This window comes from Podarcis vaucheri (genome assembly GCF_965113315.1).
Source record: "Podarcis vaucheri genome assembly, chromosome: 16".
Lineage (NCBI taxonomy): Eukaryota > Metazoa > Chordata > Lepidosauria > Squamata > Lacertidae > Podarcis > Podarcis vaucheri.
This window is the reverse complement of record NC_138754.1, coordinates 27,997,231-28,024,779: the sequence shown is the minus strand read 5'-3', so window position 1 is coordinate 28,024,779 and position 27,549 is coordinate 27,997,231. Positions and strand designations below refer to the sequence as shown.

At 49.6% G+C, this 27,549-nt stretch overlaps 1 protein-coding gene across 4 annotated transcripts; it reads left to right on the top strand.

The window, feature by feature from the left end:
• Positions 1-1,723: 1,723 nt before the first annotated feature.
• Positions 1,724-27,438, top strand: LOC309521055 (T-box-containing protein TBX6L-like). 4 transcript variants are annotated; one of them, XM_082203319.1, is made up of 9 exons: positions 1,724-4,075; positions 16,527-16,659; positions 17,823-17,925; positions 19,319-19,483; positions 20,564-20,710; positions 21,693-21,763; positions 22,439-22,524; positions 25,468-25,690; positions 26,325-27,438. In XM_082203319.1, the coding sequence occupies exons 2-9, from the start codon at positions 16,598-16,600 to the stop codon at positions 26,752-26,754; spliced, it is 1,287 nt and encodes a 428-aa protein (XP_082059445.1). In that variant the 5' UTR covers positions 1,724-4,075; positions 16,527-16,597; the 3' UTR covers positions 26,755-27,438. The 4 variants fall into 4 exon arrangements, with proteins under 4 accessions (XP_082059445.1, XP_082059447.1, XP_082059446.1 ...); XM_082203320.1 differs by lacking the exon at positions 1,724-4,075 and adding an exon at positions 4,230-4,280; XM_082203318.1 differs by lacking the exon at positions 1,724-4,075 and adding an exon at positions 12,833-13,268.
• Positions 27,439-27,549: the final 111 nt, after the last annotated feature.

Here is a 27,549-nt window from a genome sequence, read left to right as displayed (position 1 = left end):
AGGTGCATTGGAGACTGGTGGTCCAATCCTGTGCATGTTTGCTCAGAAGAAAATCCCACTATGTTCACTGTAGGTAGCATTAAAGCCTGAGTTAAAAGCGAGCACAGGATGTGTAAGCCCAGTATCAATTTTCAGCTTCTGAAAAGCCAAGTGCTCTGAATCACCTCTTGCACCAGCCTTCATGTTACTCCTAATCAGCGAGTAAGATCACTAGCTCAGGGGTCAGCAAGGTTTATCTTGCCTGGAAGGGATTGGTCCTGCAGAGATCCTTCCGTGGGCCGGATTGCACACGCGCCCATGATTTTTGGCACCTACACATGCACAGATGTGATTTTCAGTGCCTGCGTCTGTGCAAACGCAATTTTTGGCACTGCGGAAGCGAGTCCCTGGGCCGCACTACGCCGGTTTAGCGCCGTGTGCAAGCGAGCAGGCAGTTCAGTTTGGTGGTGGCTTGTGGGCCGGTCAAACGACCTCCGCAGGCTGCTTCTGGCCCATGGACCTTAGGTTGCTGACCCCTGCACTAGCTGTATGTATAGGAAGTGACTTGGGAAAGCTGAACCTGCTGAACTTCTGCCTGGTCATGCAGCATTATATTTCAGGACACACATTTGTGGAGTGGGCTTGCTCATGCAAGCAACCCTCCATTGTCCCTGGATCTCAGGCCAGATCCCAGCGGTGGAGCAAGGGTGGTGCGGTGGAGGCAGGACACCCCGGGTGTCACCACTGAGGGGGATGACAAAATGCCAGGCAGCACTCACCGCGGGGCCTGCAGTGCGCCCGAGCCACGTGGCTTTGGCGCGCACAGGCTCCGCACTGCTCAAGCGGTCCACCAGCTGCCTCCCCCTCGGCTGTAGGGTGGCTGGAGGCAGGCAGACTCATCGGAGCGTCCTGCCCTGGCTGACCCCGACCCCGCAGGCGGCTAGCCCTGCCCCTAGACGCCGCTCCAAGCGCCCTATCGGCTTGCTCCACCGCTACACATACCTGAACCATCAGGGCATTCACTCAACCCTCTGCAGTCACTGTCTTGCTTGTCCATCTAGAATCCGATTCTGTCATCGCAGCTGAGGCTGCTCTAGGGCTTTTTTGTTTTGCAACATGCGGTCCTGATTTTCAAAGCAAGTTTTTTGGGTGGGGTGTGTGTGTTCCACATATTAGTTGCAGATTGCGATATTATAGGGATGGATGACCAGCCCTGACAATGCATCTTCTGTTTTCCTGCTGTCATGGGGAGATTAAAGGTGACTTGTTTTAATTCTTCCACTTGTGAGATAAAGGCTGCCTCTGCTTGCTCCCAAGGATTTATATGGGCAATTAGAGGCTGGAGTCTGAAAGGTCTCAATTAGGCAGTCAGGGGAGGGATCTCTTTACAAGCACCTCTTAAGAAAACTCCCATTAAAGGGAAGCCAGGCCATCAGCCTCTGCTGCGTCAATAAGTATTGAACAAATTAAAAGCCGTTCTCCTCCTAGTACTTACTGCTTGATTTAGTGCTAGCGTTTAATAAAAGCCCAAGTTGGAAAGTCAAATTCTGGCAGGAAATGGCTGTAAGTGGAAAAGGGGTAGTGGTCCTTCTCTTGGTCTCTCCTTTCACACACCCCACTTGTAGTAACTCCCCACCTTTTCCTCTGGGCCAGCCACTGCCTCTCAGCCCTGCCCACCTTGCAGGATGGTAAAAGTAAAGGGGCCCCTGACCATTAGGTCCAGTCGTGGCCGACTCTGGGGTTGCGGCGCTCTTCTCGCTTTACTGGCCGAGGGAGCCGGTGTACAGCTTCCGGGTCATGTGGTCAGCATGATTAAGCCGCTTCTGGCGAACCAGAGCAGCACACGGAAACGCCGTTTACCTTCCCGCCAGAGCGGTACCTATTTATCTACTTGCACTTTGATGTGCTTTTGAACTGCTAGGTTGGCAGGAGCAGGGACCGAGCAACGGGAGCTCACCCTGTCATGGGGATTTGAACCGCCGAACTTCTGATCGGCAAGTCCTAGGCTCTGTGGTTTAACCCACAGTGGCACCCGCGTCCCTTTGCAGGATTGTAGGTGAGGGTAAAAAGGAGAGAGGAAATTCCAGACCATGTCCAGATCTCATTGTGGGGGAAAGCGGGATATAAATGTAGAAATAAAACAGACCAGCTAACTTTCTTAACGAGCAACTTGCAAGCTTCTTACTGGAAGCTGCTTATCTCTAATAATTGCCAAAATATTGTGGGCAAAGGATGAGACTCCAGTTGAGCAATGGGACCACACTTAAGCCTTATTAGAAAAACTGACCAGACCCCTGAGAGCTGTTTCTGGTAATTAAGACAGATATGACTTCTATATGAAAGACAGAGTGATTTCCTGGCATGTGTTAGTGTTGCAGATGGCAAATTGCCCCCGCCACCGCCCACTGACATGTTTGGGGATAAATACCAAATGGCACAATTTAAGAGGACAGAAGAACCTCTTCTCTCTTATCGCCGTGTATCCTTTTCATTGACCTGAACGTCTTCTATTTTCTTGTTCCATTTCCTGGAAAACAGGAGAAAGGATTTGTGAGAAGGGATGGAGAGCATAATTATTTAGGCTTAAGCTTGTGTATTTTGCACCGGGCTTTGGCTGGCAATATTGGGGGTTCTTGGGAAAGCAACGGGGATCTTGACAGACTGAAAACTGACACACACACACATCCTGTTCCATTGCTCAAAACATTGGAAGTGGAGGTATTTGTGTCTCTGGTTGTGACCATCTGGCACAGAGCTTGGGAGCAAAAACCCATGAAGCTCAAACTGGATCTTCTCTGGACTTCTTGAGGGGAGTCCATTTGGGGCAGCTGGGTGGCCACTGTGAGAACAGGTTGCTAGACTAGATGGGCCCACACTCAGGCCAGATCCAGCTGCTGTAGGAGTCTTCTTAGGCTGCTTTTTTTTAAGGATCTCCAAAAAAATCCTGAAGCATTACAAATGGGTCAGAGATGGTACCTCCTAGCCAGTATGATTCTTTCCCTGCCTCCTGGTGAGATTCAAATCTGTTCCCCCCCCAAAAAAAAACAAAACACCACACCATTGTGTGTGTGTGGTTAGCAGGTGCTCAGTCTGTCTGCTACTTCATCTCCCCTTTTGCCCAAAAAAGAGCATCAAAGCTGCTCAGGGGCAGAGTTGTGTAGTGTGAGAGGCCCTCAGCTGCACACTTAATGGCTTGTGTGTGTTTTAAAGGAAGAAGCCAAAAGTGATTGTAAAACGAAGGAAAGAGAAGAGAGTAAATGGTCCATGTTTCTGCCACCGCCTCTTTGCATTTCCACTACTTAATGGGATAATAAATTCAAAGGGAACCAGCCCATTTGTGCTTTAATTGGAGGTTCATGAGTGGTTTTCTCCCCAAAGACCGGTGTCCACATCCATGACAACAACAAAATTGCTGGCCACATTGACAGGCAGGACCCAAATGTTCCCCTCCTCCCGAGTGCCAAGCAATTTCCCGAGGTCATTCCATGGCCTCACATCTTTGGCCCAGCAGTGTCAGATAGAGTGCCACTCTACATGGAGGCTCAATCTGGCTCAGAACCACAGATTGGCCTGATCCTTCGTAAAAAACAACAACACCATGTGAGTTAGTGGCCACCCCTACGGGATCCACCTGCCTGTCTTTCCCAGATCCACTTCCTTTCTTGGCTGACCAAAGGAGAGGACAGGAAACCCTGGCATCTGAGAGAGAAGTCAGCAGATAACAGCAAACAGATGCAAAGGGGAGTTTTTTTTAAGGGGGGAGAGGACCTTGGGGGCGATGACTCCCTCTCCTAGCATAATTTCACACCAAGAACAGTTGGTGGAGAGCATTATTCAGTCCCTGTCCTCATCAGGAGCTGTGTTTGCTGCCATTCCCAGGAGGTTCTCCTGGGCTCTAGGTCAGGAATTGGCTCTCACGTGACCAAACCTTCACTCAACGGGCAGCCCTGGAGCTGATCGTAGGCACTGGAAGTGCCACCCCATCATTGAAGACATTGCTGCACCAGCGGAACTCCCCACCACCCCATCATGGCCTAGCTCTCAAGCCCTGCCATTCCAGTCAGAAGCTCACAGCGACGGCAGGCCAAGGGCTGAGGTAAGTCAGCGCTTTCCCTTCCCTCATTTTGGCCTGTTTTTCCACCTCCCCTCTGCTCCTGGCAGAGTCTGTTTGGGCTGAGGCAAGGGAGATGCGCTAGGCCGTGGCCTGGGTGGTTGTTACGCAGAAGATGAGGGGGCACCCCACTTCCTCTGGGGGTGGCTTGAGTGCTGCCTTCCTCTGAAGCTGAGAAGGATGTTGTGATGTGAGCCTACATTGCTAATTTTGCACTGCAGGGTAGCGCTTTGGGGTCTGTTGTTGGGGTACCACCTTTTCCCATAGTGAGGGGTTAGGCTGCTCAAGGTGGCCGCAGATTGAGGTGCGATTAAAGCTGGTCCATTTTGACCTGAGCTCGGCGCCTTCCATCGATCAGCACCTCTGAAAACATCATCCTGGACTCTGTGATCCAGCAGCCACATGTGGTTTTCCCCTGCCAACCAGTGCCTGCCTGTGGCTCACAAGAAGGTCCTGAAGCAGCCACCTTGCAGAGCCTGCAGGATCAGGCCAAAGGTCTAATCCAGTCTCTGCTTCTCAATGTGGGTTTGGCGGGCTGGCCCTGATCCTGCCTCTCTGCCTGCCTGTAGCAGGGCCTGTTTGCTGCCTCGGCATCCACTGGGGAAGGAAGCAAATGTCCTGAAGGCCTCCTCTGCCCCCCCCCCTGCATCTCCTCCCAGCCCATCCTTCAGCTCAGGCCCCCATGGGACCCTGCCTGGAGCGGCCCCTCCTGCCCCCTCAATCTCCCCCCCCCTCCAGAGCTATCAACACTTTCCTCTCCTCCCTTGAGAGCTATTCAGAGGCTCTTTGAGAGATGCCAATAAACTCTTTGGTGTGAAAGTAAAATTGCTGTCCCTTTCTCTCCCCCCCCCCCCCAATCTTTAGTTGCCACTAATGGGATGGCTGCTCTTTTGAATGTTGCTGTGAGTCCCCCCATCCCCACTCAGAACTTTAAGGTCTCTCAGATATATATTTTCTCTCTTCCTCCCACCCCCACCCCATTTTGGACACTGTGCAGCTCTTGTGTAGGGCTGGACATGTGTCTTGGAGTTTCTCTTGGGGCTCCTGAACGGGACACACAAAAGCAGCACCCTCTGCGGCTCATGAAAGCAGCGGTTCACTCTGGGCAAAGGGGCCACCTCAGCTGGATGCTGGACTTTGCCTGCGGAGATCCAGGTTCGAATTCCCCACCCCTTGGCTGCAAAGTTCGGGGTGTGGCCTGGGCCCATGGCGCTTGCCAAGAACCAAAAGGCTTGCGGGCCGGAGTGGGGGGACGAGAAGGAAAGCAGAGTTTGTTCTGTGGAGGAAGTGTGTGAAATGCGAGGATTTGGCGTCACACCTGAGGGGGGTGGGGGGCTGGTTTGCCTGCCATGGCTCCCTCCCCAGAGCGGTCAAGGGAGCTGGAGCTCCTCAAAGCGGAAAAGGACCCAACTGAGCCAGAAAAGAGAGGTACAGCCATGTAGTCCTGCAGCTTTCAGGGGGGTGGGGCTGTGGGGGTCTGCCTGATGCAGTGGCGTAGAGTGGGGGGTGCAGGGGGGGCAGCCGCACCGGGCGCAACATCTGGGGGTTAGGGTTAGGGGGCGCAAATCCACGGGTTAGGGGGCGCAAATCCACGGGTTAGGGGATGCAAATCCACGGGTTAGGGGGCGCAAATCCACGGGTTAGGGGGTGCAAATCCACGGGTTAGGGGGCGCAAATCCACGGGTTAGGGGGCGCAAATCCACGGGTTAGGGGGCGCAAATTACTTGCCTTGCCCCGGGTGCTGACAACCCACGCTACGCCACTGGCCTGATGGGCTTTTTCTCCTGTCCCCTTGCACTGGGGAGGGGGCAGTGAGGGTGGCAAAGCAAACTTGACTTTCTTATTATTGGTGGAAGTGGGTGCTGAGCCCGGCCGCATTATGCTCTCCTTTATTTCTCTCTCTCTCCCTCTGCCCCCAGCCCAGAAACAGAAGCTAAATCAGGGTTTCCCAAACTTAGGCCTCCAGCTGTTTTTGGACTACAGTCCCCATCACCCCTTACCAGGCTCCTGCTAGCCAGGGATGATGGGAGTTGTAGTCTAACAACAGCTGGAGACCCAAGTTTGAGCTAAATGAAAGGCATGCAGTTAAAGAGCGCAGGGATCCTGGGCGCATTTACTTGTGAGTAAGTTCCTCCCCCCCAATGTTCTACGCAGAGGAGACCAATGAGGAATAATAGCCGTCATTCACAGGGGTGTACTCTGGGCAGAACTTGGTTGCATATAACCCGCTGGTTCCAGCGGTTCTCAACTTGTGGGTCCCCAGATGTTGTTGGACTACAACTCCCATCATCCCTGAGCTCTGGTCTTGCTAGCTAGGGGTGATAGGAGTTGTAGTTCAACAACATCTGGGGACCCACAGGTTGAGAAAGGCTGCTTTAGATCAGAGTTTGCAGGGCATCAGTTGAAGAAGGAGCAAAAAGGGTTTTCTTGTGTGTGTGTGTGTGTGTGTGTGTTTCTTTGTGGCTCATTAGCTGTTTTCCCTGTGTAAAGGTCAGAGGGGGCAGGGTTTCTGTTGAGGCAGGGGATTAGCTGTGGGAGGAGCTTATCAGAGTTTGCAGGGCATCAGTTGAAGAAGGAGCAAAAAGGGTTTTCTTGTGTGTGTGTGTTTCTTTGTGGCTCATTAGCTGTTTTCCCTGTGTAAAGGTCAGAGGGGGCAGGGTTTCTGTTGAGGCAGGGGATTAGCTGTGGGAGGAGCTTATCAGAGTTTGCAGGGCATCAGATGAAGAAGGAGCAAAAAGGGTTTTCTTGTGTGTGTGTGTTTCTTTGTGGCTCATTAGCTGTTTTCCCTGTGTAAAGGTCAGAGGGGGCAGGGTTTCTGTTGAGGCAGGGGATTAGCTGTGGGAGGAGCTTATCAGAGTTTGCAGGGCATCAGATGAAGAAGGAGCAAAAAGGGTTTTCTTGTGTGTGTGTGTTTCTTTGTGGCTCATTAGCTGTTTTCCCTGTGTAAAGGTCAGAGGGGGCAGGGTTTCTGTTGAGGCAGGGGATTAGCTGTGGGAGGAGCTTATCAGAGTTTGCAGGGCAGCGGCGCGCGCCTAGCGGCGCGCGCAGTTAGATCCGTCTTTTAGATTTAGGGGAGCTAGTCTCAAACGTTTGTGGGGGGAGATCTAGGTGTTTTTTTGTGTGTGGGAAGTTATTTGTCCTGTCTTCAAGCTTTTTATGATGGAGGACCTCTGTAGCCAACCCCAACGACACGATCTCAAGATGGAAGGGGAGGGAACAGCTGCAGTCGCCTGCGATTCCTGCGCAATGTTTGCCATCTTGCCAAAGGTTGCAGGCAGCTTTACCTGCAGCAATTGCATGTTGATTGCTCTCTTAAAAGACAAAGTCCAGCAACTGGAGGAACGTGTAGCTACGCTCCAAAGAATTAGAGAGCTGGAGCTCTTCTTGGAAGCAACAGAGCACACCGTCTCCACCAAGGAGGAGACAGGGGACTCCCCTGAGAAGGAGTCTAGTTCACCAACACAGGAGCCAGATATATGGAGAAACGTGACTCAAAGAAGTAGGAGGCCCAGGGTTCACTCTGATTGCTTAGAAATACACAATCGCTTTGAGGTCCTCTCCCCTAGCATGGAAGACGAAGAGCAGACTCCATTTGAGGATCTCTCCCTCATTACAGTCGATCAGGTATATGAAGACGAGCAGCAAAGTCAGTCCTCAGGGAATGTGCAGGCGACCTTGGAACGGACAGCTCACGGAAGAACCCCGACCAAACCCAAGAGGAGGCGTGTAGTGGTGATAGGGGATTCCCTACTGAGGGGAACAGAAGCAGTGATCTGTGGGCCTGACAAGATGTCTCGGGAAGTGTGCTGTCTCCCCGGGGCTAAGATCCAAGATGTAACTGAACGACTGCAAGGAATCATAAAACCCACTGACAAATACCCCTTCCTCTTGGTTCATGTGGGAACCAATGACACTGCAAGCAATAGCCTCCAGAAGATCAAAAGAGACTACGAGGCTCTCGGCAGGAAATTGAAGCAACTAAATGCACAAATTGTCATCTCGTCTGTCCTCCCAGTTGAACGACGTGGCCCAGGGAGAGAGGGGAAAATAGTGGAAGTGAACAGCTGGCTTCGCAAATGGTGTAAACAGGAACGGTTTGGATTCTTAGATCATGGACTGCAGTTTCTTGAAGATGGACTTCTGGCAAGTGATGGGCTGCACCTCACAACGGTTGGGAGAAATGTTTTTGCCAAAAATCTCAGAAACCTCATCAGGAGGGCTTTAAACTGACTAATGTGGGGGAGGGAGACAGTGCTCCTGAAGGTAGGAGCCTATCAATTAATGAAGATGATCATCCAAATGTCATAGACCAAATGGAGAAAACAGCACACGGACCTAGTTTTGGGAGGAAAAAATCCTTAAATAAGAGACACGGGGGAATGATTAATGGACTTCAATGTCTGTACACTAATGCGCAAAGCATGGGAAATAAACAAGATGAGCTTGAGCTCTTGGTACAGCAAACTAAATATGACATAATAGGCATCACTGAAACCTGGTGGGATAAGTCCCACGATTGGAATGTAATAATGGGGGGATACAATCTATTTCAGAGAAACAGACCAGACAAGAAAGGAGGAGTGGCGTTATATGTCAGGGATGTGTATACCTGTGAAGAGATCCAAGATTTAGATCCTCAAAGCCAAAGTGAGAGCATTTGGGTCAAAATTAAGGGAGAGAAGAATAACAGAGACCTCATTGTGGGAGTTTACTATAGATCCCCAAGCCAAACGGAGGACATAGATGATGCCTTCCTGGAACAGATGGCCAAGCATGCAAAAGGAAGGGAGATAGTAGTAATGGGGGACTTCAATTACCCGGATATTTGTTGGACGTCAAACTCAGCCAAGAGCATAAGGTCAAACAGATTCCTCACTGGCCTTGCAGACAACTTCATTGTCCAGAAAGTGGGAGAAGCAACAAGAGGAACAGCCATTTTAGATCTGGTCCTAACCAATGTTGATGACCTGGTTAGTGGGGTAGAAGTGGAAGGATCATTAGGCGCGAGTGATCATGCTCTTCTGAAGTTTACTATACAGCGGAAAGGAGCAGCCAAGCATACTAGGACTCAATTTCTTGACTATAAGAAAGCCGACTTCATAAAACTTAGGGAAGTGCTGGGTGAGATCCCATGGACAACAATACTAAAAGGAAAGGGAGTTCATGATGGCTGGGAGTTTGTTAAGAGGGAGATACTAAAAGCACAACGTCAGGCAATACCAATGAGACGGAAACATGGAAGGTGCCTAAAGAAGCCAGGGTGGCTATCTAAAGAACTTTTAACTGAATTAAGATTAAAAAAGGATGTGTACAAAAAATGGAAAAGGGGGGAAACCACCAAAGAGGAATTCAAACAAAAAGCCAGCACATGTAGACACAAAGTCAGAAAAGCTAAAGCACAGAATGAACTCAGGCTTGCTAGAGAGGTTAAAAGCAACAAAAAAGGCTTTTATGGGTATGTTCGTAGCAAAAGGAAGAACAAAGAAACTGTGGGGTCACTCAGAGGAGAAGATGGTGAAATGCAAACAGGGGACACAGAAAGGGCTGAACTACTCAATGCCTTCTTTGCCTCAGTCTTCTCCGATAAAGAAAACAATGCCCGACCTGAAGAATTTGGAGCAAATGATTCAGCAAAGGAAACACAGCCCAGAATAACTAAGGAGATAGTACAAGAATATTTGGCTAGTTTAGATGTATTCAAGTCTCCAGGGCCAGATGAACTGCATCCAAGAGTATTAAAAGAACTGGCAGATGTGATCTCAGAACCACTGGCAGTCATCTTTGAGAATTCCTGGAGAACAGGCGAAGTCCCGGCAGACTGGAGGAGGGCAAATGTTGTCCCTATTTTCAAAAAGGGGAAAAGAGAGGACCCAAATAATTACCGCCCAGTCAGTCTGACATCAATAGCAGGGAAGATTCTGGAGCAGATCATTAGGCAAACAGTCTGTGAGCACCTAGAAAGGAATGCTGTGATCACCAATAGTCAGCATGGATTTCTGAAAAATAAGTCATGTCAGACTAACCTGATCTCGTTTTTTGACAGAATTACAAGCCTGGTAGATGAAGGGAACGCAGTGGATGTAGCCTACCTTGATTTCAGCAAGGCATTTGACAAGGTGCCCCATGATATTCTTGTAAAGAAGCTGGTAAAATGCGGTCTTGACTATGCTACCACTCAGTGGATTTGTAACTGGCTGACTGACCGAACCCAAAGGGTGCTCATCAATGGTTCCTCTTCATCCTGGAGAAGAGTGACTAGTGGGGTGCCACAGGGTTCTGTCTTGGGCCCGGTCTTATTCAACATCTTTATCAACGACTTGGATGATGGACTCAAGGGCATCCTGATCAAATTTGCAGATGACACCAAACTGGGAGGGGTGGCTAACACCCCAGAGGACAGGATCACACTTCAAAACGACCTTGACAGATTAGAGAACTGGGCAAAAATAAACAAGATGAATTTTAACAGGGAGAAATGTAAAGTATTGCACTTGGGCAAAAAAAATGAGAGGCACAAATACAAGATGGGTGACACCTGGCTTGAGAGCAGTACATGTGAAAAGGATCTAGGAGTCTTGGTTGACCACAAACTTGACATGAGCCAACAGTGTGACGCGGCAGCTAAAAAAGCCAATGCAATTCTGGGCTGCATCAATAGGAGTATAGCATCTAGATCAAGGGAAGTAATAGTGCCACTGTATTCTGCTCTGGTCAGACCACACCTGGAGTACTGTGTCCAGTTCTGGGCACCACAATTCAAGAAGGACACTGACAAACTGGAACGTGTCCAGAGGAGGGCAACCAAAATGGTCAAAGGCCTGGAAACGATGCCTTATGAGGAACGGCTAAGGGAGCTGGGCATGTTTAGCCTGGAGAAGAGGAGGTTAAGGGGTGATATGATAGCCATGTTCAAATATATAAAAGGATGTCACATAGAGGAGGGAGAAAGGTTGTTTTTGGCTGCTCCGGAGAAGCGGACACGGAGCAATGGATCCAAACTACAAGAAAGAAGATTCCACCTAAACATTAGGAAGAACTTCCTGACAGTAAGAGCTGTTCGACAGTGGAATTTGCTGCCAAGGAGTGTGGTGGAGTCTCCTACTTTGGAGGTCTTTAAGCAGAGGCTTGACAACCATATGTCAGGAGTGCTCTGATGGTGTTTCCTGCTTGGCAGGGGGTTGGACTCGATGGCCCTTGTGGTCTCTTCCAACTCTATGATTCTATGATTCTATGATTCTACTTACAAGTAAACGTGTGTCGGATCGCAGTCAGTTTCTAGTCAGAGGAAGAGCATGGGCTGGACAGCAATGAAGGCTGCAGCTGCCTGTGGAGCCCTTTGAAAGAGCACTTGCCTTTGCATTTTCCTCTCCTGGGGCTGTCGAGTGGCTGTGAAGCATTTCACATCTTCCTCCCATGCTGCTAACTAACCAGGAAGGAGTGGGGGGTTGAGGTGGAGAAAAATAAGTCTTCCTTTTGTTTTGCAAGAATAGGAGTCTTTTTGAGCAGCCCACCCCTCCAGATTCTGGATAGGACACCCCCCACACACCTCCATCCTCCTTCCTTGCCTCCAAGTTGTTATTTATTAATTTGATTTATATTCTGCCCTTTATCAAAAGATCCCAGGGCAGTGCACCACATTAAGAACACATTTTACAGAGCATCAGTAATCAAAACCTGGTAAAAAGCATAACAGGGAGCATAATACCAAGCCAATCATAATAACAGTACTCCCTGTTTAGATTTGTCTTCTGCAAGACCCGGAACAAACAGGGGAGTGGGGGGCTGGATTTTGCCTTGGAGCAGCATACTTGGGCTGCGGGCACTTTGCTGTCTTAAAAACGCAACTAGTTGTTCTTGTTCTCCATTTGGATCAAAACCAGTATGGCAGCGGCCAGGTGGGGTGAAAAGGCAGCATTCCCAAGGATAGCGCCAGGCTGTGGTTGTGGCACCCACTGGGTGCAAAGTAAAGGGGCTATTGGGACGGGTCCACAGTGATGTGCAGCCAGTGAGCCAGTGCGCCTGGCAGTTAACCAGAAGGTTGGTGTTTGGAGCCCAACCATGGATGGTTGCACCGGGCAAGAGACCTGCGTTGCCGGGGGTTGGATCCTACCATTCTATGAACTGGTACTTGGAAATGCAGCCAGTTCTGGGGAAGAGCTCGGCTCAGCAATGGCAACAACAACATCCCGAGATGCTTGCGCTTTGGAAAACAGAAGTGGATGAGGACGCATGAGGAGAAGGGAGGGGAACTTCTGGTCTCGCTTGTCCGCTGGGCTTCAGTGAGACGGGAAGCGCTGGGCCAGCCAGCCACTCTCAGGGTGAAGCTTTGCTTTAGTTGGGGGCAGTCAGTGCGCCAGGAGGGGACCCATTTGCCTCTGGGTAATGAACCCTGGCTGGGATGTGGGTGGCACTGTGGGTTAAACCACAGAGCCTAGGACTTGCCGCTCAGAAGGATGACGGTTCGAATCCCCGTGACGGGGTGAGCTCCCGTTCCTCGGTCCCTGCTCCTGTCAACCTATTAGTTCGAAAGCACGTCAAAGTGCAAGTAGATAAATAGGTACCGCTCTGGCGGGAAGATGAAAGGCATTTCCGTGCACTGCTCTGGTTCGCCAGAAGCGGCTTAGTCCTGCTGGCCACATGACCCGGAAGCTGTACGCCAATAAAGCAAGATGAGCGCCGCAACCCCAGAGTCGGCCACAACTGGACCTAATAGTCAGGGGTCCCTTTACCTTTACCTTAATGAACCCTGGCCCTGGTGTAAGGATGAGGGGTCCCTTGGTGTTCCTGGCCCCCTGGCACCTCCTGCCGCTTGGCTGGTCTGAGTGGGCATTAGCCGTCCAGGGAGGGGTCTTTCCTTCTCCTGGTGGGGTTTCCTGTATCTCAAAGCCATGTTAATTCACTGGGCTTCTCCTCTCTCCAGCCATTGAAGGGCAGCAGCAGATATTTCCTCTCTTTGTTCCTGCTGGACATCAAAGGTTGGGGGGGGGGAGAGAGAGAGAGAAGGGGCTGGCTCCTCCCCACTTGTTAAACCTTCATAAGCCAGGAACTCACCTTGGCTCCAAGCTGAGTCTTTCCTCCTTTGGCCTCTCTGTTGTGTGTTTGGGTCTAGACTCCTGCAACTATCCTCACACATCTCTCTGGCTCCTTCCAGCACCTGGGAAGATGCAAGCCGGACCAGGTAGGTGCTGTGCCTTCTTGGATTTCTTAAGCCCTAGAGGGGAGAGGAGGGAAGCTGTGTCCGCCTGGCTTGCTAGGTTAGTTGTGGTGACTTTCTGTACAGTGGGAACAGAGCAAAGCCCCACCAGTCAGGCTGCGCTCTTGTATTGATTGCCTCTCCTGGATTGGGACCAGAGTGTGTTTTATCTCACGAAGTGTGGGCAGCCTGCTGTCTCCATGCCACTCTCCCCACACAAACCGTGGGGCAGGACTGCATTGAGGAAAACCTGATTTTAAGGAAATATCAACCATCTGACTTTCTGAAGACACCTAAAGGGAAGTTGTTAATGTTTGATGTTGTATTCTGTTTTAATTTGTTGGAAGCTGAGTGGCTGAGGAACCCCAGTCAGATGGGCTGTATGTATGTATGTATGTATGTATGTATGTATGTATGTATTATACCCCACCCCAGTCTAAACAACTCTTCTTCTGCACCCCCACCCAACAAGCGGGCTTCATTCTGCCTCTTTGTGGGTCTCCCAGGTGGTCAGAAACGCCTCCTGAACTTTTATTTCTGTTCTGGAGCTCAGATGCGCTTGCTCCAAACCGCACTCCTCCGCTGGTTTGCTTAGCAGAGGGTCAGAAACTTCTCCTGGGACCTTCAGTGGTAATCAAATCTGTTCCACCAACAGGCTGTCACTGGTGAAATGCTGCATGGTGTAACTCCGTGACCATGCTGAAGGCAGGGAAGTTTTTAGTGTGTAAAGTTGTGTTGTGTTTTTACTATTTTTTGTTCAGAGCCACCCAGTCAGACAGGTGGCATATAAATAATAATTTTTCTTTTTGTTTTTATCATGCTGCATAGCAAATGCTCTGCCGATGTAAGGAGACATATGCTAGGGATGAAGGACATTGTCCCCAGTGACCCCAAATGGTCCCCCGTTGCCAGGCTGCCTTGCCATTTGGGCTGAAGGCTTTGCTTGTTTGGGGGGAATCTGTTGGTTGGGGGCTGTTTGCTTCTTTGTGGCTCAACCTGGGGAAAGTGTGTGTGTGCTTTGCTTGTCTATCAGGGGCCGGCAGATGCCTCTTAATGGGGGATTGGGAGGGAGGCAGAAGCAGGGACTTATAGGAGGTTCAGCTGAAAACTTTGAGGATTTTCCTCCCATTTTTTAATCTATTTTTTAATCAACAACTAATATATCCACCAAAGGCACTCTTTTTGTGATTTATTCCACAATTCTTTCATTTTACACCACATCGAGCTACAGTCTAGCCACAAATTGAAGAGAGATTGGCATATGTGCCAAACAAATAAGACACACACGCCTCCTACACCCCTTGAAATTTAAGCATTTTCGTTGCAACGATTTGATGAAATCGGTTGCTCCTCTAGATCGAGAAAGTGTTTCAGAACTTGAGGCTTCTTGATCAATGGGCAGTGCTTCATGCCAGCCCAAATAACGTTCTGTCAAACTCTGAAACTTGCTTCCTGCCAGGCGCAATCACCCCCATCTTTTGCAAAAAGAACCGGTGCCACCACTCAGCATGGCTCAGCAAATGCCAGGGTGCCAGCCTCTTAAATGTCCCAGGTATTTGAAGAGAAGCAGCCCCGTTATCTTAATTCCTTGCAGAATGTGCTGCAGTTGCCTTGCAGAGAAGTCTCTCTTTTTGGAGCCCTGGGCTCTGCCTCACGATTCCCCTCTCTGCCACTGCTTTTGCTGTACCACCAGAGCTTATTCTGCACCCGCCCTGCCAGCTTGCTTGCAGGGAACCCCCCCCACCCTTGCCCCTGGCCCAGAGCCATCCGTTCTGTGAAACCCACCTCCCTTCCTCTCTTTAAGGAGAAGCCGTTTGCGACCAGTGGGGGACAAGCATCCTCCTCTGCTCCAAAGTTTTCGTGGCTCCTTTCAAGTCCCTGCTGGAGGAGATGGAGCCTAGTCTGGCAAGGAGATGTTAACGGTCCACAGCAAAGTGGGTGTCACTTCTGCAGGAGTCCATTAATGCTGAATCAAAGCAGGAAACTGCAGGGTTTGTTTTGCCTTTGGGGTTGCCTGTGAATTGGAAGTTGGTTTTGCTGTTTGTCACCAAGAGGTTCACTGAGACAAACTAAGCACTTCCGCACCCCCTCTCTGGTTGACAGGGAAGCGAAATAAGCAAAGAATCCCCATCCTTAAAATGTTGTTGTTGTTGATCTTAAAATGATTTCCCCTACTTAGTTCAGCTGGTGGCTTCAGGATTGCTATCTATCTCAAATCCCCACCCCCATATCTGTCTTAAATTGTTTTGGTTTTTTAAAAAATCATTTTAATGTAATTATTTTATATTTCCCACTTTTTGTAATATTTTCAATTGGTTTTAATTCTACATTTAACACTGTACTTAATGCATTATACTTTATGTGCTGTTTCCTCCCTCCCTTCTCTACTGGTTCTTGACCAATAGATAGATAGATAGATGATAGATAGATAGATAGATGATAGATAGATAGATAGATATGGTTTTGTTCTTGGACTCCAGCTCCCATCAGCCCCCTAGAAAGCAGAGCCAATTGTAAATTATGATGGGAGTTGAAGTTTTCTATCTATCCCCCCCCCCAAACAACAAAACCCCCACCCTTTTTCAAAAGACGGTTTGGGGACAGGTGGTTTACTATTCCCCCACCACCGCCACCCTCTAATTTCTCCTTTGAACAGCTTGGATAGCTCAATTGGTTAGATTGTGGTGCTGGATAACACCAAGGTTGCAGGTTCGATCCCGAAATGGACAGCTGCATATTCCTGCGTTGAAATGGGTTGGACTACAAGATGATCCTCAGGGTCCCTTCCAACTCTATGATTATATGAAAACCCTAAAGAAATGTGTTTGGTGTTCTTGCTGGCAATGCCCATGGCCGTCTCTGAGTACCAGCCACAGGGGAGTTTAGCAGTTTAAGCAGAAAATATCCACTAAGCATTAAAAGCTGGAAGGGCAGCAGAGGCAACCTTCAGGGGGCAGGCAGAGCTTGGGGGAAGACTTTCTTCCGCTGGAAGGCGCAGCATTTGGGGGTCCTGGGAAGGGGGTTCCCCTATGCTGGATAATGTTGGAAGCTTTTCTCAAAGTCTAGGGTGATTCCAGCCGGCTTTGCTTCTTTTAACAAAAGCAACCAGCACCCTAAACTCTTTAACACATTTATGGTGGCCGACATTTTCATGGACTGGTCCATGACAGCTGAAGCCATCCTAAATTTCTTCGTGGTTTCCCCCCCTCAAAGTGCCGGTTCTGTCTTTTCTCTCCATCCAAGATGCCAAAACTCTTCCCGAATCTTTGGAGGCCTCGTCTCCTCACAGCTCCATTGCGGTCACCCTCGAGGATATGGACCTCTGGATGAAGTTCCACCAAGTGGGAACAGAGATGATCATCACCAAATCTGGACGGTGAGCTGAACCCTGTTCTGTGCCCTTTTGAATCTCTGTTTCTTCGGGGCTTAGAAAGTCGCCCTTGCCAAGGGGACGGGGCAGCACCTCCTCAGGTGATCACACCCTCACAGCTTTGCTTCAGGCAACCCCCACTTTCCCAACCTCCAGATGTTCAGGGGCTACAGCTCTCTCCAGCCTCAGGATCATACAGCTGGAGCTGATAGGAATTGGCCAAAACATCTGGAGGGCACCAGGCTATGGAAGGCAGACTTCAAAGTGCATTGTCCTTCCCTGGTTTCCTAGAAGTTTCTTCATATTGTCATTTCCTTACAAATTTGGATGAAAGTAGGAGCGCTGTGGGTTAAACCACAGAACCTAGGGCTTGCTGATCAGAAGATCGCGGTTCAAATCCCCGTGACGGGGTGAGCTCCCGTTGCTCAGTCCCTGCTCCTGCTGACATCCAACGCCCTTTAAAAATGTGTTGGGGAGCGGGGGGAGGGAATTATTGGGTTGTTTTTGTTTTTATTATGTATTTCATATATTTAATATGGTGGTTTTGTCTTGTCAACCGCCCTGAGACCTGCAGGTACAGGGCGGAATACGAATGTAATTATCAATCGATCAATCAAAACAGCTTCTTCCGTTCCTGATTTCAGAATCCCAGCATCCGTTTCAGTTCATTCTTTTCAAAATTATTTTGGCAAGATGATGATGATGATGATAATGATAATTTATTATTTGTACCCCACCCATCTGGCTGGGTTTCCCCTGCCACCCTGGGTGGCTTCCAACAAAGACCTGCACTGGTGTTGTGTACCATCTATACATCATCTTCATGTAATTCTCCTTCAATAGGGAACAATCTGTAAATTTTAAATCAGTTTTCCATAATTTTCCCCAATCTTCCATCCTAATGTTGTGACCTACATCTTGTGCCCATTCCCAGCACTTTTAAAACAATGATGAGGCCTAGAACCTTGATCTAAAAGAAACTGGGACCTTATTTCCCCTGCGGCTGCGCAAGCCATGAGCCCAGCTTTGAAGCCAAGTTTCTTCTGGTCAAAGCTGAGACTGGCCTGAGGGCACGGAGGTAGTTCATGTTCTTTCTCGGTTGCTGCTCTCCCCTACCCCCTCTGAAAAGCTTCCAGCATAAACAGGGGCATCTTTCCTCCTCTCCACAGGCGGATGTTTCCCCAGTGCAAGATCAAAGTTACGGGCTTGATCCCCTACGCGAAGTATCTCATGCTGGTGGACTTTGTGCCGATGGACAGCTTCAGGTACAAGGTAAAGGCTTTCCCCGGTTTCTGGGTGTGATCCAGGCTCCTTCTAACTGGTTTAACAGATTAAGGGCCCAGCAATTAGGCAGATTCCTTCTGATAAAAGTGCTCTGGTATGTATTCCTCCTTTGCCAGCCTAAGTTGCTTTGGGCGGCTGTGCAGGCAAGCAAGGGCTGGTGGGGGCTGTAGTCCAAAATATATGGAGGTCTCCAGGTTGACAAAGGCCGTTGTCTGACTGGATTTGTTTTGTGGAGCATTCTAGGCATGTCTATTGGGGTAGGGGGTGGGATGCGGGTGGCGCTGTGGGTTAAACCACAGAGCCTAGGACTTGCCAATCAGAAGGTTGGCGGTTCGAATCCCCGTGTCGGGGTGAGCTCCCGTTGCTCGGTCCCAGCTCCTGCCAACCTAGCAGTTTGAAAGCACGTCAAAGTGCAAGTAGATAAATAGGTACCGCTCTGGCGGGAAGGTAAACAGTGTTTCCGTGCGCTGCTCTGGTTCACCAGAAGAGACTTAGTCATGCTGGCCACATGACCTGGAAGCTGTACACTGGCTCCCTCGGCCAATAAAGCGAGATGATCGCCGCAACCCCAGAGTCTGTCACGACTGGACCTAATGGTCAGGGGTCCCTTTACCTTTACTGGGCTAGTGGAAGCAGCAGTCAAATGGAAACATGTTGATAAAAATAGGTTGTGAGAAGGAAACCTCCATCAGGCTTCAAATTACAGTGGTACCTCAGGTTACAGACACTTCAGTTTACAGACTCTGCTAACCCAAAAATAGTACCTCAGGTTAAGAACTTTGCTTCAGGATGAGAACAGAAATTGTGCTCCGTTGGCACGGCGGCAGCGGGAGGCCCCATTAGCTAAAGTGGTGCCTCAGGTTAAGAACAGTTTCAGTTTACGAACGGACCTCCAGAATGAATTAAGTTCTTAACCTGAGGTACCACTGTACTGGAAAGGAGATTCCGGCTAAAGAACTTTCCGGATTTTTAAGAACTTTCTGGTTTTCAAGCAGAGGTTGGATGGCCATCTGCCATGGGTGCTTTAGCTGAGATTTCTGCATTGCAGGGGGCTGGACTAGATGACTCATGGGGTCCCTTCAAACTCTACAATTCTATGGGTCTATCTTCGGGCGCTTGGGGGACTCCTGAGGGCTCAGGCCCAGAAAGGTTGAAGCAGCAGCATCTGCAGCACTGGGAAGCTGGACCTCAGCTGCTTGTTCAGCCCAAACGCTCTTCTTCCTCCATGGCCAGCAGACTCCCCCACTACCCCCAAGCTCTTCAGGATGATTGTGGGGTCACTTCAGGAGTGATCCCCCCAGTTCAAGCAGTGACCTGGGAAGTGAATGTGGCGGGAAATGCTGGGGGAGTCTGTTCATCTTTTCTCTTCCTCATCTCCCAGTGGAACAAGGACCAGTGGGAAGTTGCTGGGAAGGCGGAGCCGCAGCCTCCCTGCCGGACCTATGTCCACCCGGACTCCCCTGCCCTGGGAAGCCACTGGATGAAAGAGCCCATCTCCTTTCAGAAGCTCAAACTGACCAACAACACTCTGGACCAGCATGGCCACGTATGTCAAGAGAGGGCTGGGGAGAAGAGAGGGAGTTTGTGCAGCGAGACATTAGGCGAAATTGGGGGTGAGGGTAAGGAGAGGAGGGGGGAGGCCTGAGGCAGGTGAAAGCAGGGCCCAATCCACTGCAGCGCCCTCTTGCATGGCCCTCATTGGGGCTGCAAGAGAGTAGGGCATGTCCGGGGATAATTCAGACTGAAATTCCCAGGTGTCAAAAAAGGTTATTGATGTATGCCACTATTGCAGCCCGTGTTTTGTTAGCCCCAAAATGGAAAACGAGCGAGGTCCCAACTAAAGAAGAATGGCAACTTAAGCTGACAGAATATGCACAACTTGCAGATTTAACATGTAGAGTAAGAGAGCAAGAGGAACATACGGTTAGAAAAGATTGGAAAACGTTTATTGAATATATGGGAAATAACTGTGTGCAGCTGAAAACGTTAGCAGTGTTAAGATAGATTCAACAGTGTAAATAAGTTTTGATGGATGTGATAATGGAATACTGAATGGTATAATTTCTGTAAAATATGCAGGGGTTTATGATATGTAAAACGAACCATGGAAAGGGAAGGGAAGTGATTGATATCTTAAGGATGTAAAAATGAGTGCTTTAAATTGTAAAACAGAATATTTAATAAAAATTAGATTTAAAAAGTAGGGTGTGTTTGCCCCTCTGCTGCCACTCTTAGGTGGAATCTACAGACACAAAAAAATGCTGTGAAAATGCCTTAATTGAAAAAAAATTACATTGAATTTGGCATAGCTCACTTTCGCCATCTAGTGTCGCATTTGTATATTGCACTTTACAACACATTTAAAATGTTTTATTTGCCGCTGTACTTTAATGGCACGAAAAATCAGTCCGGAGAAGGATTTAATTTTGCCTTAAGCAAAGCTTCCTGGCTCCCCCTGCACAAAACCGCTCTCTTGTTCTCTCTCTCTCTGGGCAAGCCCCCCCCCACACACAATTGCACGATGGCAAGCCCCCCTTGACGTTCAGCTTCAGACACTGGCTGAGGTGCTCCCTTCCCACTGAAGGAGGCTTCCTGACTGCATCACTTCCTCCGTGTCTCCCTCCAGGTCATTCTCCACTCCATGCATCGCTATAAGCCTCGCTTTCACATCATGCAGGCAGACAACCTCTTCAGCACCCACTGGAGCGCCTTCCAAACCTTCAGCTTCCCAGAGACAGTCTTCACCTCCGTCACGGCATACCAGAACGAGAAGGTGGGCAGCAAAGGGTCACCTGGGCCCTCTCCGTGAGCCTCTGCTACAAAAGCTGTGGAGGGCTGTGGCTGTTGCTGCTCGTGGACACAGCAGGGCTCCCCAAATATTAGGGGGCCTATACAGTGGTGCCCTGCAAGACGAATGCCTCGCAAGACAGAAAACTCGCTAGACGAAAGAGTTTTCCGTTTTGGAGGTGCTTCGCAAAACAAATTTCCTATGGGCTTGCTTCGCAAGACGACAATGTCTTGCGAGTTCCTGCTGGTATTTTTCCCTTCCCCCGTTTTTCTAAGCCGCTAAGCCGCTTATCAGCTGATCCGATCAGCAGATAAGCCGCTAATAGAGCTAATAGAGCTAATAGCGCTAATCCGCTAATCCGTCAATGGGCTTGCTTTGCAAGACGAAAAACCGCTAGACGAAGAGAATCACAGAACGGATTCTTTTCGTCTTGCGAGGCACCACTGTATTCAAAACGGAGGGGAGTCTTCAACCTGGAGCATGTTCTGCAGGACACCAGCCAGCCCCGGTCTCACACAGCCCTTCCTGGCAGCACATGTCCCCACAACACATTTTGCGCAGCTGCCTTAAAATCTCTGTAGACCCAGGGCCTAGTGGCCGTACATACGGTGACAGCTCCCTGCAGGATCCTCTTGCCCATACATTGCTACAGGTGGCCCCTTCCAGGGGTCCATTGGCAGAACCTGTGGCTCAGACACTCTCTGAGCCAAACTGCTGAAGGACAGGCACCCCACACAGGTGGGGAAGAGGGTGCACTCTGGCCTGCAAAGAGGAGCAAACTAAAGGCTGGGTTCTGCAGGTCTCCTGGGACTTTCTTGAAATTTCTCTGCAAAGGTTGGGGAGAAGAAGAGGCAGCTCTCTGGTCCTCAGCCAAGTTGGAAAGGCAAGATCCCAAACGTGGGGCAGGGCAGGGCGATAACAGAGATAGGTGTTTGGTCTAACGCTAGACTCTTGTCTCTTTTTCCAGATCACAAAACTCAAGATCTACAACAATCCATTTGCTAAAGGCTTCCGAGAACATGGGAAGAACACCCGCAGGTGGGCCAAGGGCTGGCTTGGGTGCCTTCCTGGTGACAACAGCCGTCACCAGTGGAGAATGGCCTGGTGGGTCATATCCTGCATGTGTGGGTGGGGTTTTTTTGGGGTGGGGGTTCTGTCTCACAATGGGAGACCTGTTGAAATGCCAACTTTCAGGTAAAGGCAAAGGGACCCCTGACCATTAGGTCCAGTCGTGGCCGACTCTGGGGTTGCGGCGCTCATCTCGCTTTATTGGCCGAGGGAGCCGGCATACAGCTTCCAGGTCATGTGGTCAGCATGACTAAGCCGCTTCTGGCGAACCAGAGCAGCGCACAGAAACACAATTTACCTTCCCGCCGGAGCAGTACCTATTTATCTACTTGCACTTTGACGTGCTTTCGAACTGCTAGGGGTGGCAGGAGCAGGGACCGAGGAACGGGAGCTCATCCCGTCACGGGGATTTGAACCGCCAACCTTCTGATCGGCAAGTCCTAGGCTATGTGGTTTAACCCACAGGACCTGCCCTTTAAAACGCACAGTTGTGACTGTCCCTGCATGACAAAGAGGAAGATCTTATGCCATTTTAAGGCATCTGTGGCAAACCCAGGGCCCTACCCTGCTCCTCATCTAGCAGGGGTTTGGAAGGTCCAATCTAGAGAGCTGCAAAATGCCTACCATTGATTGCTCTTTCCTCAGAGAGGGGAAAGTTCAGAAGAACAGTTCAGCCAAAGGTCAGAAGAGGACATTGATGGAAGGACCCACACTTGGCGTGGAGGAACCAGGTAACAAACAACAACCCTGCCAGGTATTGGGTAGATGCATCACCTGCCTTGATCGCCCCCCCCACCCCCCCCAAAAAAAAACCCAGGGCACCCGGCATTTGGCTGACTTCACCGAGAGCTTTGCAGGTTTTTATGGGCCACAGTGAGGTGTAAAGATGCAATGTTTTCCTTCCTCAAATGTGATCTCAGCAGAAGTGTGAGCCGGTTCATACACCGGCCTGCATTCGCTACTACAGATAATTTATTTCAACGGCAAATGTATTTGCATTTGGGAAAAAATTACAGTGGTACCTTGGTACTTGAATGGCCTGGCTCCCAAACGCCACAAACCCAGAAGTGTTCCGGTTTGTGAAAGCTTTTCAGAAGCCAAATGTCTGACGTGGCTTTCGCTTGAGTGCAGGAAGCTCCTGCAGGTAATCGGAAGCCGTGCCTCGGTTTTCGAACGGTTTTGGGAGTCGAACGGACTCCCGGAACGGATTAAGTTCAAGAACCAAGGTATGACTGTACAGCTGATCATGCAGGTGGGGGAGCCAAAAGGCTTCTCAGAATCCCCTGAATGTGCTGGCATCCATTCTATATCTGGCTCCCCATTTCCAAAGCATGCTACAGGTGTGCTGGAGGCTGGAGATGGAGCAATGGGTGGTGGTAGAAAGGAGAGGCAAAGTGGAGCCCAGCCAGAAAAGGAACCACTAGTGACTTAACAGGACTTACTTTTCAAAAACCAAACTGGTTCTGCTTTCTTTAGAAATAATTCAATGGCAGACCCATCCATGCTCTGCTCTTCCCCACCCCTAAAAATAAAAAAAAGTACACAGCTTGTATAAGTTATGGAGGCTGTCTCTCCAGAGTGGTGCATGCTCTAGTTATCTCCCGCTTGGACTACTGCAATGCGCTCTTTGTGGGGCTACCTTTGAAGGTGACCCGGAAACTACAACTAATCCAGAATGCAGCAGCTAGACTGGTAACCATATAACACTGGTCTTGAAAGACCTACACTGGCTCCCAGTACGTTTCCGAGCCCAATTCAATGTGTTGGTGCTGACCTTTAAAGCCCTAAACGGCCTCGGTCCAGTATACCTGAAGGTGCGTCTCCACCCCCATCGTTCTGCCCGGACACCGGGGTCTAGCTCCAAGCGCCTTCTGGTGGTTCCCTCACTGCGAGAAGTGAGGTTACAGGGAACCAGACAGAGGGCCTTCTTGATGGTGGCGCCCACTCTGTGGAACGCCCTCCCACCAGATGTCAAAGAGAAAAACAACTACCAGATTTTTAGAAGACATCTGAAGGCAGCCCTGTTTAGGGAAGTTTTTAATATTTAATGCTGTATTGTTTTCAACACTCGATTGGGAGCTGCCCAGAGTGGCTGGGGAAACTCAGCCACATGGGCGGGGTATAAATAATAAAATATTATTATTATTTATTTATTATGCCAGTATTTATTCACTTTCTTATTTTGTAGAATTCCTTCTGAGTGTGTTAAATTCGGAGGAGCTGCCACCCAATCAACACAAGCCATCTTGTTTGGCCCTCAAGCATCCCATTAGCCATTTTGGTGTGATTGGCTTAAAAAAAAAGTCTGGGGACCTGATCTAGATGGCGGTTGGGGGGGGGCTTTAATTATTTGCCCCCTGCAGTCATTCCAGTCCAGATTGGGGTTCTTGAACTGGCACTGGAAAGAAAAGCTCCCAATGGAGCAAAGGGGAACATCTCCCCCACAGCAAGCAGCAGGAGAGCACACCCCCTACAACATCTGGATTAGGCCACACAGCAAAGACTTAAACCCCCCAACTCCATGCCAGAGCTTCAGTTTCAGTCACCCCCTGCCCACCTCATGTCAGTCATGCAGTTGCCAAGTACTCAAGGGCCAGACACACATGCCCGGAATATTTGCAAAAGCTAATTTATATGCTGATACATATGCCTCAACAGCTTTATGCAAGCAAAGCCAAAAATGAAGGGAAGGAGGGGAGATCTGGGGTCTGCCATACAGTGGTGCCTTGCAAGACGAAATTAATTCGTTCCGCGAATTTTTTCGTCTAGTGAATTTTTCATCTTGCGAAGCACGGTTTCCCATAGGAATGCATTGAAAATCAATTAATGCGTTCCTATGGTCAAAAAAAGTCCAAACAAAGCCAAATTTGGTACAACAAGAGTTTATTAAGTGCTCTTTAAAGTCACACATACTGTAAAGAGCATTTCAAAATTCAAACCCAGATTTTTTTTAAAAAAAAGGCAGAGTGGCCCAATGGCCACAGAAAATCATAAAAATGCAGAAAAAAACCCACAAGCTTCCAGATTCTTGCAAACCCCTTCCCAACACCAAGTCCTTGAATTCCAAACACCCCAACCCAAAATCCAAAACCCCCCCAAAAAAGTTTTAAAAGCTTAACTTACCAAATGGCTGCAAAAGAAGTCTTGAAAAAGCTTCAAAAATCACCAAAGTCTTTAAAAACCTCAAAAAAGGCTACTATGTACACTGCGTTCTATGAGTTGCTCCTCGAAGTCAAGCCGCAACTGTATTAACGGTGTTAAGAAAAAGGAAACAAACTTGCAAGACGTTTTCGTCTTGCGAAGCAAGCCCATAGGGAAATTCATCTTGCGAAGCAGCTCAAAAACGGAAAACCCTTTCGTCTAGCGAGTTTTCCGTCTTGCGAGGCATTCGTCTTGCGGGGCACCACTGTAAAAGATTTATCCCCCTGGCTAATGCCATGATGGGCACCTTGCCTGGCTCCTGGTTTGTGACACCAGCAAGCACCACCCACCCATCCTAAGGCAGCTCTTGGCAGCTCTGAGGCCTCCTCAGGTGAGCCCATGACTCTTCAAGCAGCCTCAACACAGGTGCTGTGTTCAGGTGTAGGTACCAGACCAGGTACCTTGCAAGCTTTTCTGCTGGGAGATGGACCTGGTAGAGGAAACTCTCACTGTTGGTTTTCTGTGTGTGTCAGATCTTACGAGGCATGAAAACATGGAGGTGAAGGAGGAGAGCTATGCCATTCCAGTCGGCAACGGCAGCTACCCCATCTGGGTCTCGGAGCAAAACAGCCACCCTTCCTCCTCTGTCCCTGCAGAGGCTCTGTCTCAGGGGGTGGAGGAGAGTGCAAGGACCACCCAAGAAGAGCAAGTGCCAACACCTCCCCCGCCTCCCTCTTCCTCCTTACAAGCATACAGGTAAGAGAGGGCTGGGGAGTAGCATCACTTTGTAGACACTCCTGCCATAATGGCTCATCAGGATTGTCTCTGTTCCAAGGGGGTGGCTCTTACTGGGTCCCAGAAGCTCAGGCAAAGGCTCTTTATACTATTCCGCTGAGCAGATTTGATTTTCTTCTCTGCACTTCAAACACACCTGAAACCTTTTTATGGAATTTGTAAGCCGCCTTGCTGGGGCGGTGAGAGCCAAAAGGCAGCAGAGATATATTTTTATAAATACAGAAACACAGTCAGGGCAAGAGGCAAACACTTTCCCACGAGATTCCCCTCCGCTGGTGTTCATTTCCGTTAGCAGTGAACGAATGAGCAAGCAATTCCAAATGTAAAAGCTTTTAATGGCTGATTTGGCTGGTTTTCATGTGGAAAGGCGGCCGACAATGCACAGTGGGTGGTTAAATGGACGGATGGGGTGCTGCCCTTGTGGAGTTAAGAGGTTTCTTGGGTGGCGTGACAAGGGACCAAAGCCCCAGGTCACGTTTTTACGCTTTCTCAGAAGATGCCCACCTGCGGAGGCTGCTACCAGGACCCCTGAAAGGTCCTGCTTCTTGAGGTGGGCTCCGCCTTGTTTCCATCTTCTTCTTGGCTTCTCTTTTAGGTTTCACGAGGCTGGCGAAGGCTCCTTTTCGGGGGCCCTCCGCGACAGAGTATCTCTCAGTGAATTCCGAGCCAGACCCCCGCAGCTGGACTTTGCCCCAGTTCCTGAGCAAGACCCCAAACTAGCAGACGGCGGCTTCGCCACCAATCTCCCCCCACTTCCTGCTACTCTCCCTCCACAGGACTACTCTGGGATGGTGGCCATGGCTGTTGACCCGGCAGGGAAAGCAGGATCCCGGAGGCCCATGTACAGCCCCTACACCCCTGACCAAAGCTTCAGCCAGTGGGTGGTTCCTCCACCAACACCCTACCGCCCTATGAGCTACTCTGGGTTTCCTACAGACTACAGTACACAGGGGCCCTCAGGCCACCCCCCAGGCCCCATGGCAGACTGGACCCAATATTCCTTGTTCCCCTATGCCTGCTGGTAGAGGGCTAGGAGGAAGACTTGAGGGTAGGGGAGACTTTGTGAGATCTGCCTTATACATCTTGCAAAGAAAGGCTTCTTACCCTTCTCCCCTTTGCATTTCTCCACCAAAGAGCAGCCATTCTAAACCCTGGAAAGCTTGTTTGGAGCATGTGTCAAGACGCTGGCTTGAAAATTGGGACAGTTGCCAAGACATACATCTCCACATCCACTCCTGCCACCCCAATCTCCTTCAATAAAATGGCAGAATGGTTTATTGGTTTTTGAAGCGCGCGCACACACACACACACACACACACACGAAGAAAGTGCGCTGGGCAGATCTTTTACCCTTTTCCACCTGACAAGGAAGAGACAGAGCTACCTACAAAGGCACAAATATCCAGCAAGAGAAAGGAGGCCTTATGGAAAAGCTGAAAGGCCTCTAATCTGTTTGCTGCAGGTAAAACAATAAAAGCGCCCCCTTTCTCTCTTGTACCCTGCCCCAAATCCTAGGATGGGACAACTGTTAGGGCATGGATCACTGCTAGAGCTGTGAATACTCCCTACCACTTCTCAGTTCCAGGAGTCCAGGAGCTATAAAGGAAATGTTCCTTTAAGCATATTCAGAGAGCACTGTTCTTTTCTAAATGCTAGGAACCAGTGACATGCAGGGTAAGAGACCCACTCTCTTGCAGCCACAAGAGCACTGTGGGGAAGGGAATGAGATCCTCTTGCACAGAGTATCTTCTGCTATCACAGGAAAGCCTGACGCTGGCAGCCAGCATGATGGTGAACATTCAAGGCATAGATGACAACTA